Raw genomic sequence first — 17869 nt, forward strand, 5'->3', positions numbered from 1 at the left:
TGCTGGTGCACACTGCTTGAAAGTCCCCTTAGCTTCTCCCATTTCTGTTGTTGTCACAGTGGGTGGGAAGGAAACTAGCTTAGCATTGCAGGCACATCAGTGCCTGTTGTTTTGTTACTAGCTTACTGCATGTGGTTGTTTGTTACTAGCTTACTACATGTGGTTGTATGGCCTAAGGAGATTTTCAAGGGACTTAGAAGGCCACATTTGGCCACTAAGCATGAGGTTCCCCCACCTCTGTCACAAACTATGGCTTACTGTAATGTGCAGACCAGGCCATTAGCTGCATGGTAGACAGGAGTCTGTTCTATGAGAGTCGCAAACCTCAAACGTCTGAACACTGGCAGCTTAATTTCAAATACTGCTTTGATTGTGTTTAACTAATGCCAGTAAGATAATGTAACTTGCTTTTGGCATTTTGCTAGGGTTGCAGTTGACCCGTAGCAAGTGCTAAGTTCAGCCTACAAGATTTAAACCCTCTGTTTCTTATTTTTTTAAAAATTGAGATGAAAATGTTAAAACGATGTATTTGGTTAAATAACTACTAAACATGATACTGTAAATCAGAACTAAATCGGTTTTATCCTTAACCCCAGATAGTCAGCCAAGCTGTTAAATTCTAGTTTTAAACAGCCACAACCAGGCCAAAATATAATGATGTCTGAAGCGGACTAGCAAATGCCACTATGACCTCATCCTTCTGACTGTGGCTTTACCCCCCGTTTTTCCATTGCGACAGTGGCAGCACTGGTGCTCTGACAAGCTTATTGGGTGGTCATCTTCTCCCAATGAACTGCTAGGAAGACTGGGCAAAACAGCCAAGGACACCTCTAGGACTGCCACTGGGTGCTTCACTGCAGCAGCAAATATACAATTTAAAGTTTATGAATAAGTTAAAACTTCTATTGTTTGCCACTGCAAACAAATTGCAGGTGCTAGCAGGCACACCCAAGCCCAACCTTAGTCTTTTCTTTCTTGAATGGAGCTGGTGCACAATGGCAGAGATACAGACATATCTCTATGGATAGCCCTGGAGATGTCCTAGCAGCAGGGGTGGCTGGGCATGATCCACTACCCTTCCCAAGCCACTGACTGAGCCAAGAGGGTCACCTTGGCTTATGGAAGCAATAGCCCTGTAAACACTGCAAACTGGAGAGAAACAGAAGGAGAAACAGCCCTACTATTTGTCTCAGTCAGATTGAGAGGTTAAATAATATTTTTTAAAAAAATTAGCAGCTGACAGAAAATACTTTTTCACAAACAAAAATACTGAATTGAGGTCAAGTATCTCGGCACAGCAGGAGAAGTTGATTAGACACTTCCATACCTGAAACACGTCTGTTTTGTTCTTTAATAAAGTGATCTCCATCTGCTCATGCCCTTGGAAATCTTTCAGCACTTCAGCCTGCTGTGCTCAAACCCCACATAAGTCTGCATTTTCCTGCTCATAATTAGCTAATTATGCTCTAATCAATACTGTAGATCCTGATTTTACCATGTAAATCAGATAAATGAGATAATGGCTGGGGGTCAATCTCATTCTATTTACAAAGCCTAGCATGCACGTCCAATTTCATTACATTGCGCCTACCTGCAGAGGAGGGAATCTTATCAGCTGGCCTGCAGAAGTCTTAGAATGAACATGGGGGTGGGGAAGAGGACCTGGGCTTGTCTAAATGAAGAGCTAAAGAAAAATGTTTGGGTGTTTTTGTTTTTTTGCATATTTGTAAGTCACTGTAGAGAATCAAAGCTCTGAATTATAATATATAAAAAAGAAACTTGCATTCACAAGACAGCCACAACCATCTTTGGCTCTCATAGTAATTTCCTAACAACTCTTTATTAATAAACTTAATCTGTAAAGAAAACTTCACAAATGTTGCTTTGCAAAAGGTTAAATAAAAACCTCTCTCACTTACAATGCCCACAGAATTATTCACATAGCATACAATTAAAAAAAACAGCAGACAAGTAAATTTTGTATACATGCTGGTAATGCTAGGTATCACGACTTTATAAAAAGAAATACAAAATTTCCACAAAATGAAGCAATAAAGGATTGTTCTTAATGGGTATCTGAATACCTAATTGGAATGCCTTTAAACGTTGAACCAGTTTAGGATTTTACACCACCATAAAAGTTATGGACCAGCTCTCTTTTAAAATGCAGCAACAAGAAGCAGATGCTTTGAGGCACAGATCCCAAGAGTACTGTTCCATGCCACAAGTATCCAACTCTACATATTAGTTAAAAATATGCTTTAGAGCAATGACAGCAGTCAGACAGGTGTGTGTATCATTTTTCTTTTTAGTTCAAGCCTATGTTAGTACTAAGATAGCTCAGATATAAAGCAAGATGAATGCTAAGCATCTCTTTAGTAAAACTGCCCCACTATTGCTACTCTAACACAGAATAGAAATTCAGCTGCTAAATTTTCAAGCATTTGCTCTATGTTGAACATTTCTAGAACCACTTCTTCAAGTTTAACACACCTATTTCCTGACAGCATAGGATCTCTTCAACCTTTTCATCATTCACTTCAGCATTTGCAAATGCAGAACTTTAAAGTCATATGCCCATCCAGTAACATACATCTACCAGCCCACCGTGAATTACACAAAGTAGTTGTTGCAAATAGCAATACAAATACAAATCAGATTGGCACCCTACATCCCAAGTTGTCCTGTTGAATAATAAGGACACTACTACATCTCAACACAGCATAGTGCAGTTTTCTTTAGAAGAGGTATCTGATTATAATAACACTAGCAAATCCAGTCTAATTTAAGAGAAACAGAAATAAAAGTTACATAGAAATATATCTTCAGATACTTAGTACCTGCATTTAATGTTTTACAGTGCAATGTTTCTTACATACAGAGTCCAGTAACACTGGTTAGTTGCTGAATGCTACAAAATTGTAGCACATTTGTGTGTAGTGACCCAGCAACAATGCTAACCAAAAGAGGTATTGATGACCCCAAAGCCCTTTGAATAATGAATTTTAAAACACACCGATTTTAAAAACCCATAAAAATGTTTCAGCATCAGCCCTGTTCCTTAAGACCATCCCGTTTTAGCTATAAGCAAAACGTGCAACTTAAAGAATCCAGTCATATTCTGAGAGCATAGAATTCAATGTAATGTTTGACTGCTTACAACGTCTGTGTTTATCTTTCATGAAGTCAAAGGAATCTCTCTTAACTGAAAGGGCTGTATCCCTCTTTACAGTCATACCTTGAATCCTGAACGCCTTGCAAGTCGAACGTTTTGGCTCCCAAACACCGCAAACCTGAAAATGAGTGTTCCGGTTTGCCAACGTTCTTTGGAACCCAAACGTCCAAAGCGGCTTACCCGGCTTCTGATCGGCTGCAGGAGCTTCCGGCAGCCAATCAGAAGCTGCACCTTAGTTTCCAAACGTTCTGGAAGTCAAACTGACTTCCGGAATGGATTCCTTTGGACTTTGGAGGTAGACTGTATTTTGAAAGAGGGCTCTGAAACTCGACTAAGAAACAAAGTCTAAAAACTGAAGGCAAGCAGCAATGTGTATATATAAGGTCAATCTGTAAGCACCTTAATCATGATTTCCCAAATTCACCCAAATAAACAGTTCAACATGCACAGTGAACAAAGAACTCTTTACATGCACACACACAGCTGCTCTTACACCTAAGGTAAAATATATGTACTTATGTTAAGAAAAACCAACTGCTTACTATGAATCTGCCCAAAGCAAAGTAAAATAAAATACACAAACACAATTCAGGCAGAGGTAAATTCTGCATGCATAGTGAAAATCCTACTACTTGGCATAGGATGGCTGGACTGAGGCATGGGAATCAATAACTTCCCCCCCACACACACACACACCCAGGAGTTAATGTATTTGTTTTTATATCAGTTATTAGTGATCACTAATCAGATATTTACAGTACTAGCAAACTTCTCATATTAAATAGGAATATATACTATTTAAGCTCTACTCAGGCTAAGACAAAAAAATGTATAAATTTTCTGGCCCAGAGTCAATGTTTTCTGACCACTAATTCAAGGGCTGTTGAGATAGTGTAAGCGCAAGAATACTGCTTCCTTAATATGAAATCCACTGCAACACTAGTGGAAGCCTGTTGTGCAACAATAAATATCAGGGCTATAGCAGTCTGCTGTGCAACCAGCCACAAGAGCCATACCGGCATCTTGCACCTTTTCTTGTGCAAGCCATTCTGGAGGAAAAACTCTTTTAAAGAAGTAAATAAGCATGTAAATATAAAATGTTTTAATGCAGAATAAGTTTTATATTCACATGCCAACATTTATACCAAACCTTAGCCAAAACATTGATGTATCTGGCCTCTTTTCAGCCGATTCTAATGTGCATATATATTTATATCTAGAACACAATGTTATTACAGTCTTGACAAAATGCTTATTTCAAACAGTATAACCAAGGAGATCTAGTTATTTTATTGAACATATCAAAATATGATACAGCGTGTAGCCATAACCATGAAAATACACTAATGTATCATTTCCTGTTATTTTATACAGCTATTATTATTCTAATTTCCAGGTTTATAACTCTGATTATAAAATATACCTTGCAAAACGCTCCAAGATACCGCCGTATTTTCATATACCGAATAATTTCCAATACAATGGCTGTGATCCAACAAAGTGATTAGTGTGCATAAGGAGGACACCCACCTAGTGGGAGGGTTCTTTGACATTTCCTGTACTGCAGAAGAGCCAAGCCAATTTTCACTTTAAAACGAAGCTTGCTTTTTCAACAATGACATATGGAATACTTTGAGCAATGAATATTTCAAAGGAACCTTGTAGTTCTACCAGCCCCATGAGTATCTTTGTTGGATCGCAACTTATATAATTCAATGTCACAGGTACAAATGCACAAACAGCTTTGTTCAAAGAAGGGCAAAAATAAGCATTTCAAATGCTTATGCTCTCAAGTAAATTATCTGAAAAATTTACAAGTCTTAAACAGAAACACAGACTGCCACTGGGTATCTCTTGTTCAGTAACACTGGTTGACCAGCTTTTTGTTCTTCCCCAAATTACCATGCAGTAAGCCTGCAACTTATGCACATTTAACTTGTGCATATACAGCTATACAAGCTTGGCAAAACAACAACAACAATGGGGTGGGAAGGGGCTGTCTGTTCGGTAGGAAAAGGGTTTGGCAAACCCACCCACTGCTGAACGCAATGTGTATTGACTATATACAATTTTGGCTTTAGACGCAACACCCAGAACGTAACCTCTATGTATGTTGCAGGCTTGCTGTATAGGTATTGTTGCTGGCTTTCAAAGGAAGCACCCCCACTCCAGAACACACAAACCCACTGAGACAAACCCACAAGATTTGGGTTCCCCTCTTCTCAAGTCAAATGTTTTCACTCTGTGACTCTTTTAACACAACATACCAATAGGCACAAAGTCAATTATTACATAGCAAAACTTACTTCATCATGAGAATGTATGAAATGTTTTTTTCTTTTACAGATATCTGATTGCCACTATACCGAACACTTTTACAGAAAACAAGCCTTTTACATATAGCTCTTCAACATATTTATATAAGAATTTGCTTATTAAGAGGCACAAAAAGTAGAGCAGCCAACAAATGACAAAGCATTGCTTTTCCTATTCAACAACATCACATAAAGTATTTAAGTCCCATAGGCTCCTGTCACTCTTCAGTGACTCTAAATACTGTACATCATCATTTGCCAAAGACTAGCAACGGGAGACAAAATTACTTAATAGAACATTTCAGACAAGACATTTATCCAGTATTTTCCAGAAAAGCACATACCAATGTGCCTGATTAGTGCAAAGGGGAAAAAATTCAAGTAAATTAACTGCCTTGTCAGTCCAAGTAACATACCAATCGGTTACATTCTACAAGACCTGGCAAGCAAACTCAAGTTTTTGTCATAACTAGGAATATGGAAGGGATAAATACACTGTTTTCCTTTAGTTTGTGTTCTATTGAAAGTCTTATCCACAGCTTAAAATCACATTTATAAAAGTAGTTTCCAGGACTGCCTCCGGGGATGAGTTGTGGCAGAGTAGTGTCTCATGAAGAGTATCTACACAGTAAAGTGATAAGAAAAAAAAGATTAACATTTACCATTTTTAACAGTTCTAGTGACTTATGAAACATTTCAACATCACAGCAGATTGAGACTGAAAAGAGACCATTTAGGATTAGTGTTACATTTCCAAGTGCATATGGAAGTGAATTAGCCATTAAGTATCATCCATTTCTCCTCATTCACAGTGCTTAAAAAAAGAAACTGCCATTTAGGTGTGGAAAATGGAGAGTGGTGACCTTTCGGCTATATAAAAGATTTTAATTAAAACAGACATGATTATACAAAGAGAGCAAGCTTCTCCTTGTCAGAACTCTTAACTATATAGCACGATAATATACCAGATTAACTATACTTCTTGTGCCCAATCAGGAAAGGCAGGAGCTGATTGACAATTACAAAGCAGCATACAGCGTTCTCATGAAGCAATTGTTTTATAATGTCAATAGGGCATCTATAGTTACTGAGCTGGATCCAGAAACAAATGAATGGAACTCCACTTGCACAATGGGGCTTTTCAGACTCATTTCCTCCCTATGACAGCCTCCACACCGATGAAAAGCTTTTGAGGGTCAAGGGATAGTGATGAGGCACAGGGGCTGCAGCAGAGAAATTGCATTTCTGCTTGCACAAGACACCCGCGGATCCAGACCTCTGAGTTACAGATTCCTGCTTTTTCAATATTTATTAGGAAATATAGCAAGTCGGGTTTAGTGTGATTTTTATGGTGTTTCTATGGCAGACACCGCACATGCCAATCACATTATTTCCCTTAATTCCATCAAGTTTCATATTTAAAACTTTTAGCTCAAACACTGCAGGAAAACTTTGGGAAAACTTACATGTGCTCTGATTAGATTTTTTTTTGGGGGGGGGACACCTTGAACTACGTACTCACGCTGATAGTTGCATCTGGTGCGTTAAAGCAGAAATTTCTAACAAAGGGAAACTGAAAGGCACTTACATATTTTACTTTTGACCTAGCAAGACTCAGACAAGAATATGAAGAGTCTGACAGTGGGTATCGGACTTCAGAGTAAAAAAGGAAACATGAAAGGTGCCACAGGTTTCAATGGATAATAGCAAGAAATGATTTGAATAGGCAAATCAGCTGAATTCTTCTCCGATCACCACTTCAGAAAGACGACATGAGGAGGACTCCTAAATCATGCACACCAAATAATGGGGTTTCTATTACATTAAGAAATAAGGAGCTAAATATGAACACTGCAAAATAAAAGACAGGTAAAGGAGGGTGTGGACTAAAATTCCTCATCCAATGTAAAAAACTCAAAATATGCACAATTATGCAGATAAAAAAATGTTTGTTTTTTTAACTGTTGTAATGCAAACATAAGCAAAAAAGAAAGAAAATAGCTTCGGCTCACAATAATACAAAGTAATTCATAAATTCTGACAAACATATGTTAGCATGTGATGAGACCTTTTCCATATTGAAAATTGCAATGGTGGGAAACTGCCCAAGTGTTTCTTCTTTATCTACTGATACAATGCTGATAATGTGTGCACATAACCTGTATATATATATTTGTTTGCTATATTCAGCCCTTGATCGAGAATGTTTGAATTGCAAAGCAAAAAACCAATACCAGAAACATAGAATAAAATCAAACCAAGTAGACATAATGAGCACAAAAATGATTTGCTTTTAAGAAACTGATTTTGCACACCTTGCCACATGTCCTTTGTCACTGACAACCTAGAGAAATCTGAAGTCAGAAAATTGTGCCAACAAGTCATTCACCACCTAAATGGAAGAGTACTGATTGATTTCATGATTAGACATGAAATCTGAGCTCCTTTACATATTGATATGCGTGTCTTCATTCTTCAGCTACTTATCTAACACAATGTGTGGGCAGCATTACCACTGAACACAACCCCCTGTTGTGTTTCCTTTCATTAGAATGAGATGAAAATATTATGCTAACTTCCTTTACTCAATGCAGTTAGGTTCCAATGATGGCATACCTTACTCTGGTCAAATTAAGGAACTGATGGCAACGGATTGCATCTTTGTTAAAACAGAAAACAACCAAGCAATATATTTTAATACTAACTAATCAAGGTCTCGGATTACAAATGTGAGGCCATCTGGAAGTATAAACTCGTTGGCCCTGTTTGTACAATATCAGATTTTGTGACCAAGATGCACTATTACCAATGGGAAAAGGATGGGCAGAAAACTGTTGAGCTGGAAGACTTGTATACTATTTTGTACAGACAGCTACATTTTAACTTCACACCTGCTGTAGTTTCAGATTTGGTTCCTTCTTGATAGTACCGTTTATGTGATAAGATCCTCTACCTTCTGAGCCATATCTGGTTGTTTAGATGTGACAAACAGGTTCAAGCGCTCTCCCCAGCCCTGTGAGGTTGGACAGGTTTCAATGCAAGCTCTGCTCATTACTCTAAAATGCTGACATCACCCGCATTTTTAACGCATTGCCTGAGCATGCAGACATATCACTCTACCATGAAGCCATCTCTTGTGTGTGGCCAACCTAGGCTATGCCAAAAACTAAATCACTTGAAGTGTCATAAGCAAAAAGGAAACTGAAATCCAAAAAGGTTAAACAAGCAAAATGCAAAATTACTTCCCCTACCCTATTTTGAGAAGTTGATGGGAATAGAATGAACTCTAATTAGCTGGGATGTTTGGTAATTCCACTCCCATTCAGTTCTGTAGGGCTCCACCAGACTTCTGATAGCTTAGTAAATTAAACATACAGCTGCTGGGATCCACAGCAACCCCATCAGCCTGGGAGGGCTAAATTAAATGTAATTTGGACATTTCCTGTAAAAAAAAAGATATCTTTACCTTTTGGGGTCCTAGATAATTAAAGCCAAGAATCAGATCATTGCCTAAAACCTGCAAAACCCTCCATGTGGTAATATGCCCCTCATAGCAATTGTGGAGAGATACATTATTCCACATCTCTAGTTCAAACGGATTTAAATTAAACATATAAACTTATATATGTTGTGAAAAATATTTCACAGTAAAGCAATCTATCTGCAATAAGGTGTGTGTCTATTTTGTTTGCCTTTAGAGATGTGCTGTATTGTCTAGTCCAGATAGAACCATGGATGCTTTTCTGAACAAGTTGTTTCTCTTTCCTAGACTGTTTTACAATTCATTTTTTATAGTTTTCCCAATGCTGATAGCTATGCTGCCTGCTAGACTGAGGAATGGGAGTCATTTCTTTCCTCCATTTCAGACACATCCTGAATGTAATCCATCTTCTGTGACTAGCATCGAAGTTCGTATACTTAAGTTCTAGTATTTTAGGTTCAATGGTTAATCCAGTACCGGCCTCTTGCAAAAAGGAGGGGAAAACCCTCATCTTCATAAATAAGATGTAGCGGTGGGGAAGGTGGAAACTTATCCTGACAAGTGTCGGGTTCTCTTCCTTTCACTCTATAGCTTTGTCATGGAAATGTCTTTTTCTCCTTTCTTAGAATTGTTCCAATCAATTTTTGACAGCTCCCACGTGGATTCTGTGACTTTTGGTAGTCTGTGGCTTCTCTTCTGAATTGTCATCTGTCACATATGGTGACCAGCAGCCATGTAACTATCTTTCTAGGAGATTTTTATTTTTTAAAAAAGACTGAAGCTTTTTCAAATTGCTATGGCTGCTTCACTGCTCCCACCGCACATGATAGCTGCTTCCATGCTATCTTTATAACCTTCTCATCATGATTTCCCATGACTCATGGCATATTTTTATTGCACTAGACGTGAAATTCTTGTTGTTGCTGTTTCTCCCCTTTCTCTGCAACCTCAATTAAAAAACAGTTTACTGCAACTGCCTCTACAATGAAGATGGCTGTGCTAGTTTATTCTTTGCTATAAGCATGCGTAGTTAAAAGATGAATGACACAAACTCTGCACTTAGAACTGAGAAGGATGAAGTGTGGCCAAATGAAGGATAGTATGTGAGCATTTGTCCCCTATCTCAAACTATTAAAACAAACATTTAAAGTAATGTAACACAACCTGTCAAACAGTAAGTTCCTGTAAAGGAAAATCTAATCACAGAAACAAACACAAAGTCTAAGAACATTAAAATCAATTCAACAAACTCAAACAATAAAACCATCCAGAAAAAACTCAAAAACGACACAAACATTGAATCAAATATAAAAAATGATCTTCCGTAAATGACTAGGTTACACCACAGGGAAAGCCTTCCCAAACACAAATGTCTTCAGTAGTAGTAGTGTACTTTTAAATAATGGCACATTTGTCAGAAAAGCTTGAGATTTTCAACAGTTGTGGACTAAAACATGGTGATCATTTACAGATATTGAGGCATGTAGGTTTGCACTTGTATGCAATAACACAGCCAATTGTGCATTTTGTTTTATACTATGACTCATAATAATTGCATACTTCTCATAAAGGCACCATATTTACACTATTTGTATTTCCTAATGTGGAAGCACATAATATCAAATATCAAATTAGAAAACCATAGAGAACTAAACAGAAAAGCATGAATGTAATTTCTATGAACCTGCACAATATTATTTGTGGCTAACATAGCCATAGTATTTAAAATGTCAGTACATGTGTTTGTGATTATTGTGTCAAATTTCTTTGGGAATGGCTTCCCTGCTCCCTTTCTTGGATATGATACTCCTAGCTTTGTTTCTTTACTGTATTAGTTTATGGCTTTAGTATATTAAATTTTCATCATCTTGATCATAAGCCACCTTGAGTGGTGCAATATAGTGGAAAGGCAGGGTAAGTGTTTAATCATTTCATAAACATTTAAACAACTATACTAAAGATGTAAAGCTATTAAACAGGAGGCAGATAATTGATTACACACACACACACACACACACACACACACACACTTCAGACATCCTTCTGTGCATGCCACACAGTGTGAGCATGATATGCCTTTTGGTCCTCAGAAGACATGGTATTGAATAAGTATCCTACTGCAATGTCACAAATTTTGGCTGGCAATTTTCACCATAGCATGCCTTAATATACTGCTTATTCTGTTTTCACACCTCAAGTTATTTTTAATTAATTTCGCAAAACCAAAACTTATCAGAGCAGGAATAAGGAGAACAAAGTTAATTATTAAAGATTCCATTATGTCTTCCAAAAAAAGAATAACTCTCACCACACCAGCAAAAGAATTACAAATCGGCGCCACTTCCGGGTGGGGACATGTTGCAGTCAGGCCGCCTAGACTCCCGCCACAGCATGGGGGCGGGACAGTGTCCCGTGCCCCGCTGGGGGAGACCCCGGCCTTATCAGGTTGCCAGGCAGCCAATGAGGTCACTTGGGGGCATGACTGGAGCAGATTTAAGCCACGGTGCGACTCCAAGGCTTCCCTTGAGTTGATCCACATCGGCAGGGCTTCCCCTACTGGTGGTTTACCCTTACCAGACTTCCTACAAGGCAGGCAGGAGTCAGTTATAGTCTGTTGTTGCCAATGCCTAAGCCAATACTGCTCACATTCGGTAACCAATAAAGTTGTGGCTTAAATTTTGCCCATTAACATTAACCTAAATTCGGTGTCCTTGTGTCTTTATTCTTCTGGGGGGGTGACTTGGGGGCCTTGAGACGCAAAGGGAACTGTAGCAGAGGCAGATTGGGGGGGGGGGCTCGACTGGTTCGGACACAGAGCTACGGGGGCACCACTATTATAATTTAGACTAGAACATGGAAAGCAAGGGGTGCCAAATCTTGCCATTGCACAGGGCGCTGCAAGGTCCAGCACTGACCATAGTACCACTAGCTTGCACTGAAGAAAATCCAACTCTGCCAATACATGTGTGCATCACATATGGGGAAGATACCTTTTTCTGTTTCCCTACTTTAAAAAACTATATATAATTTGAGATGCATATAAGCTTTTGTGCTTTATCAATAATTTATTGGGGGGAGGGAATTACTCCCAATTAAAAAATGTCCACATTTTGTGGCAGGAAGTGACCCTTTCAGGTACTATGCCTGCTGCTGCAGTGCACCTTTCTAAACTAGTTTCTGAATATATATATCAGATTATGAAGAGCAAATATGGGAGAGTGTTGCGCTGAGTGTCATAGGCCAATATGGGAGGTTTCAGTAATTAGAAATAATGTGCAATTTCTTTTACAGGAAAAGAAGACAATAGAAATTAACCTTATCACAGGAGATAAGTACTTGTTTTAGAAACACAATAAAAAGAATGAAACAAAATCCTTCATAAGCTCGGCTACAGGAAAATCCTACATTTAATAATTTTACAAATTAGGCTTCCTGTAACAGAATTTAAAACGAATGACTACTCATTCCTTCCCAAAGCCAACTTTTGTTTCTCTTTAATGAGAAAAAGGGAAAGTCAGCAAAACAAAATGTCACCGTTAAATCATTTGGCAGCATTTTGTGTCAAAAATGTAATGGAAAAGGCACACATCATAGGAAAGGTTACTGTTCTTCCAGAACATCTTTTCGCTTGGTTCAGGGCTCATCCCTCTCCACAGCAGTGCAGGCACTACTGCTGCCTGCTCTCCCCAGGCTTAATGTGGCAGATGAAGGATGATGGCATTTTCAGCAGACCACAGTGCAGTGATTTTAGTGGTTATCTGACTGAAACCGATGCTATGATTTAGAATAACTGCTCTGTTTATGTGCAGTGGTAAAAGTCACTTACTACACAATCCTGCAATGTCAACTCATTGCTTCCATTATATATTCTCTTAGCATAGTTTCATCGCAGATATGAAAGTCAGCGGGAATTAAAAGAAACTGCCTGCTACTTTTGCAGCTCCAGAGGGAAAATATGCCACGTTGAGAAGTTCATGAAAAGATGCAAAACATAAATGCCTCACACACAAGACTGTCAAGCCCAGATACACTGTAATCGCTTGTGGCACTGGACTTTCAAATACTACTATTAGCACTTAAAAGGCAGTTCCCATATATTTTGCATCACATTTTAGCTATTTGTATCCCTTCAAACTTAACAATTTTGTTCTGGAAGCACTCTACTAAATGAACTAAAGTCTTGGGAGGGGGGTTGCATTAGTCTTATAACAACCAGCATTTGTACAAACTCAGAAGCTTTCTACTAATTATACTGCAAGACCGAGATCCAAAGCAATAATGGAAATGTTTATGCCACCTGTTGGTATGGTTCAAATCCAAATCCCACTTTCCCCCTCCCACATCCCAGGAGCTAGCATTGCTCAGATATCCAATTAATGCTATTTAATATGTTATTTATTGTTCAGAAGTATTAATTCCAAAGAACCAGAGACATCTATATTATCTCGTTTCCTGATGTTCAGAGATGCCTGCTCAGAACTGAGTTTTCCTTCTGAGGTTGAAAATCTCTCTGTTCTTCCACAAGTTTTTTTTTTTTTTGGCAAAGTGATATGCAGCAACGAAATAAATCAACCAAAGAAGCACATAGGTAGATGCTACATCAAAACAGAGTAGGGTACGAGCAGTAGGACAGGGACTTCTCAATGATAATAGAATGCTCCACAAAATGATTCATCTATAAATGTTGACAGCAGTAATAAACAAGGCCTTGGAGTGCTGTACACATTCACAGCAATGCTCATACACAGCCATTAAAATGGATACACTTGCTTAAAAAATGTTATCTTAAGCAAGGCTATTCGTTTAAAATAACTCCATGATGTTTTGACATTGCTCTAAGTTTATTTCCTTAGATATTCTTTAGTCATTTCTTTGCCATGAGTTTCCCTGTAGCAACTGCAATCCTTTGCATCTATGTACTACTCTAAGATCAGAGAACAAAGAAATAGTTAATGTGTATATTTGAAAGAGTCACACCCTTTCAGATAGCTTGGGGGGGGGGGAATCAGATATAGAAGAGGTGGAGAACCTCCCCAACCCACCATCAAGGGAGTTGCAGTTCTTTAAAGGTAATGTCAGGGGCTGCATGCAAGTGGTGTGCATCACCACCCCACCCTCATTCTCACTCTCTCTCTCTCTCTCTCTCTCTCTCTCACACACACACACACACCCCATCTTGTTCCATCCACAGTAACACACAACACATCCTATGCATTCATTTTCTCTACCTCATCCAATCTGCTTTGGAGAAAACCTTCCATTGTGGAAGCTTCCTCTGCAATGCAATTAGAAAGCTCTAGAGGCCCAATCTGGATTGGAACCCTGGTGTGGAGGTAGAAGAGCATTAAACCTTTGTTTCCCTGGGGCAGTCATCTGGATTGGACCTACTGCAATTTCCATTGGAAGAAAGAATGCATTCACTGCAATGGATTCTTTGGGAGCAATGCAATTTGCAGGTGCAGAAGCTAGATCTGTGCCATGGCCACAGTGGTGGTAAAAAGTTTTAAGCTCCTCTAGCCCGCCATACCAGGATCCCATTCCAGATCAGGCCCCTATCACCTGAGATTTGCTGCTTTTTCCTCCTCTCTGCAGCCAGAGCAGAATGCAAAGAGGAGGAGGGTGGCGAGGAACAGAGGCTCCAAGGACTGCAATGGCGTACAGGCTGGCCAAAGGTTCCCTATCCCTGCCTAAAGCTGTACTGTCAAAGTTACAAAGAATCACACAAGGCAGTACTCACTACTGCGATGGCAACCACCAATCAACATTTTGTAAGAAAAAATACTTTTACGTAAATATTTCTATGAAAAATCCGTGGCAAGAATCCATATAATCAGGTGCACCTAAAATGAGACTTTAGATTTGTGTTTCTGAAATGGCAACCCACCCATCCTTGCTTTGCCTCAGGGCAAATAACTTTAGAAATGGAGGGGACTTTTGAAAGCAGTTTGTGAAATGGCTTGGGTAGTGCTTGTTGGGAGTCTGCTCTTTAGAGGGGACCCCCCCCCAAAAAAAATAATCAAAATCTATAAAGCTTCTGTGTAAGCAATGATGGTCAAAATCCCTGGACTACCTACTACTCATTCCTACAGATATTAATGCAGCTTGAATAGTATTGAATTAATTTAGCTTGTAACCCATATCACCCATGGCAGATAGAATTAACTATAAAAAAGGAGAACAGCACAACACTTTTTTATATAAGGAAGCAAAACAAACTCTCAGACTGCTACATATAAACAGAATAGATTTAAAATGCAACTCTTTCCTAACTTAAAATTTCAACACATGCATAAGCAACACCCCAATTCATGTTTTAGTGACTGGTGATCAACCCAAACAGGAAAATTCTGAGTTACTCAAAGAATGCCCTGTTACAAGAAAGAATGTCGCTAAAACTGTAGAGAAGATGTTCTCACTGTTGCACAATTCTATCATGTAAAATGTGATGACAATCGGTTGTTGCGGTAAATGTTTTAAATAAATAATAAAAAGAAATAAATTATGAAACAGGGGAAATGCTCCAACTTGTTAGTCTGACAAACCTTCAGAAGAAATGAAAATCTGTTACAGTGGGTAAGTCACCTATAATGAGACCCTGTGAATTCACTTTATATAATCTTGGCATATGGATCTAACATTTGAAAGGTGTCTGGATTGATCATAGAGACTGCAACAAGACACAAGGGAGAAGAGCAGCCTTACTGGTATTAAAATATAAATGCCATAACTAGCACCTTAAATTGCATTCTGTGGGCTAAAGAAAGACATCATAGACCTGGTGCATAATTGCACTGTTTCCAGGAGACCACTGTAGTATATTCTAGCTGTCAAGTAATGGGCCTAGAAGCACTGCAAGTCTGCATACTTGAACAACCAGGAGAGGCTGATCCCCAGAAAAGACGACTGCTTCCCATTCACTCCAGGTCATGAGAACTGCCAGTTAAAATAATTTGAATCCTTGTTTAGATTCAGCTTCAGTAACCTCACCCATATAATGTCTCCCATAATACATAAAGCACCATGAATGTATTTGCCTTCTTATACAAATAACATTTCCAATAACTATATTGACAAAACACAAATGAAAATATCACAACGTAACAAAGGGAGCAACCATCACTTAGTATTTTAGATGAACACAGAAGCATCTTCCCATTGTCTCACAAGTTCAAAAGTCTCACATTGGGCATTATTTATACTGTAGGTTTATAAGAGCAACCTCCAAAGTTTCTTGGGAAGAAACTATTTTTAGCAGGTGAGCTTCAGCAATATGGTGAAGTTTTCACATAAGTCAAGGAGGCTTCTTAGGACAAAGGACCTGAATTGATCATATACATCCTCTTAAATACAGTCTGAGAAGCAAGATCAATTCAATCGATAATAGTTCTAGCCACTGCTGAGAGATAGAAGAGAAGATATTCTTCTGACCCATTTTTTTTTTAAGTGCGTTCTTAAAACAAAGGCACCCTACTGACAGATGGTGGAATTTTACTTCTGGCCAAAATATATATATTTAATAACAAGCCTTGTTGAAATGATAGGACTACTCAAACAACTGTTCCAAACTTGTATTCCTGCAGTCCCAAATACTATCCTCCCAATGAAAGGTGTGAGAAAGGTGGTTTTTATAGGATAACGAAGGAGGACTATGTCTCAACTAAAAAGTGGACAAGTCAATAAAAAAACTGAGTTGGCTAAATTAGAGAGTCATGTTGCATAAATCTATCACTATAAGTCAAGGTGTTACAGACAATTACATGGACTAAATCACTGCTGCACGCGCTAATAGGTAAAGGGTAAAGGGACCCCTGACCATTAGGTCCAGTCGCGGACGACTCTGGGGTTGCGGCGCTCATCTCGCTCAATAGGCCAAGGGAGCCAGCATACAGCTTCTGGGTCATGTGGCCAGCATGACTAAGCCGCTTCTGGTGAAACAGAGCAGCGCACAGAAACTCCGTTTACCTTCCCGCCGCAGTGGTACCTATTTATCTACTTGCACTTTGACGTGCTTTCGAACTGCTAGGTGGGCAGGAGCAGAGACCGAGCAATGGGAGCTCACTCTGTCGCGGGGATTCAAATCGCCAACCTTCTGATGAGCAAGCCCTAGGCTCAGTGGTTTAACCCACAGTGCCACCCGTGCACTAATACTGACATGTATTTTCTGGCTGTCGTGTTCAAAAAGCATCCTGTCTGAAGTACAAAAGGTTTAAGCTGTAAAGTTTATACATAAACTCATAAATCCTCAGAGCAAACTTCTGGAGTTTATTAAAACACTGGGATTGAGAATAATGCAGAAAAGAATTACTTGATTCTCTTAGAAGTTTGAAGACTTCTAACAATCTTCTCCTTTTGGTTAAACTATGATGAGACACATGTAGGCAGCAAAAATAACACAAATGCCAACTTTTTAGAACCACAGTATATTATCGAGGTACTTTTAATAAAAAGTTCAGAAGGGCAGACATGTGGTGGCAGTTAATATGTGAAGGTATAGGATATCACAAAAGAAATAAAAAGAGGATTTAGCTTGACCTCACTGCAGCATCTAAATTCCTTGAGAAGCAAACTACAATGGGATTCATAATAGTCCTTCATTCTCAGTAAATAACTGCACTTACTTCACTGAACTTCCACGTCATAGTGTAGTTCTTCATTCTTCTTAGAACCCTCCAAACCTTGCACCCAAACAGAAGCAAACGATGCATAGTACTTGAATATTGTTCCAAGTTTCTTATTTGAGATAGTTCAGCAGAAAAGTGACACACTACAGCTCAGTGTGCACGTAACACCAAACCAAATCATGACTTAACATGGACAGCAGCTGAATTGCCCCTCCCCCAGTCCTGCTACTGCTGCACTGCTGTGAACTAAGCCATGGTTTGGCTTAGTGCAGGCATA

General features: G+C 38.9%; 1 protein-coding gene across 11 annotated transcripts in view; it reads right to left on the reverse strand.

Annotated features, from left to right (window-relative positions):
- PHF14 (PHD finger protein 14) overlaps positions 1-17869 on the reverse strand; it is a 135729-nt gene that overhangs the window by 63025 nt on the left and 54835 nt on the right. The window contains exon 17 of one of the 11 annotated variants that reach the window (XM_033165433.1): positions 5538-6111. The exons of the other annotated variants lie outside the window; for them this stretch is intronic. Coding sequence (XP_033021324.1) covers positions 6099-6111 — 13 coding nt within the window. The 3' untranslated portion in view covers positions 5538-6098. Of the gene's footprint in view, positions 1-5537; positions 6112-17869 lie in introns of those variants that run through there. 11 annotated transcript variants of the gene reach the window in all.

Source organism: Lacerta agilis, chromosome 12 (genome assembly GCF_009819535.1).
Source record: "Lacerta agilis isolate rLacAgi1 chromosome 12, rLacAgi1.pri, whole genome shotgun sequence".
NCBI lineage: Eukaryota > Metazoa > Chordata > Lepidosauria > Squamata > Lacertidae > Lacerta > Lacerta agilis.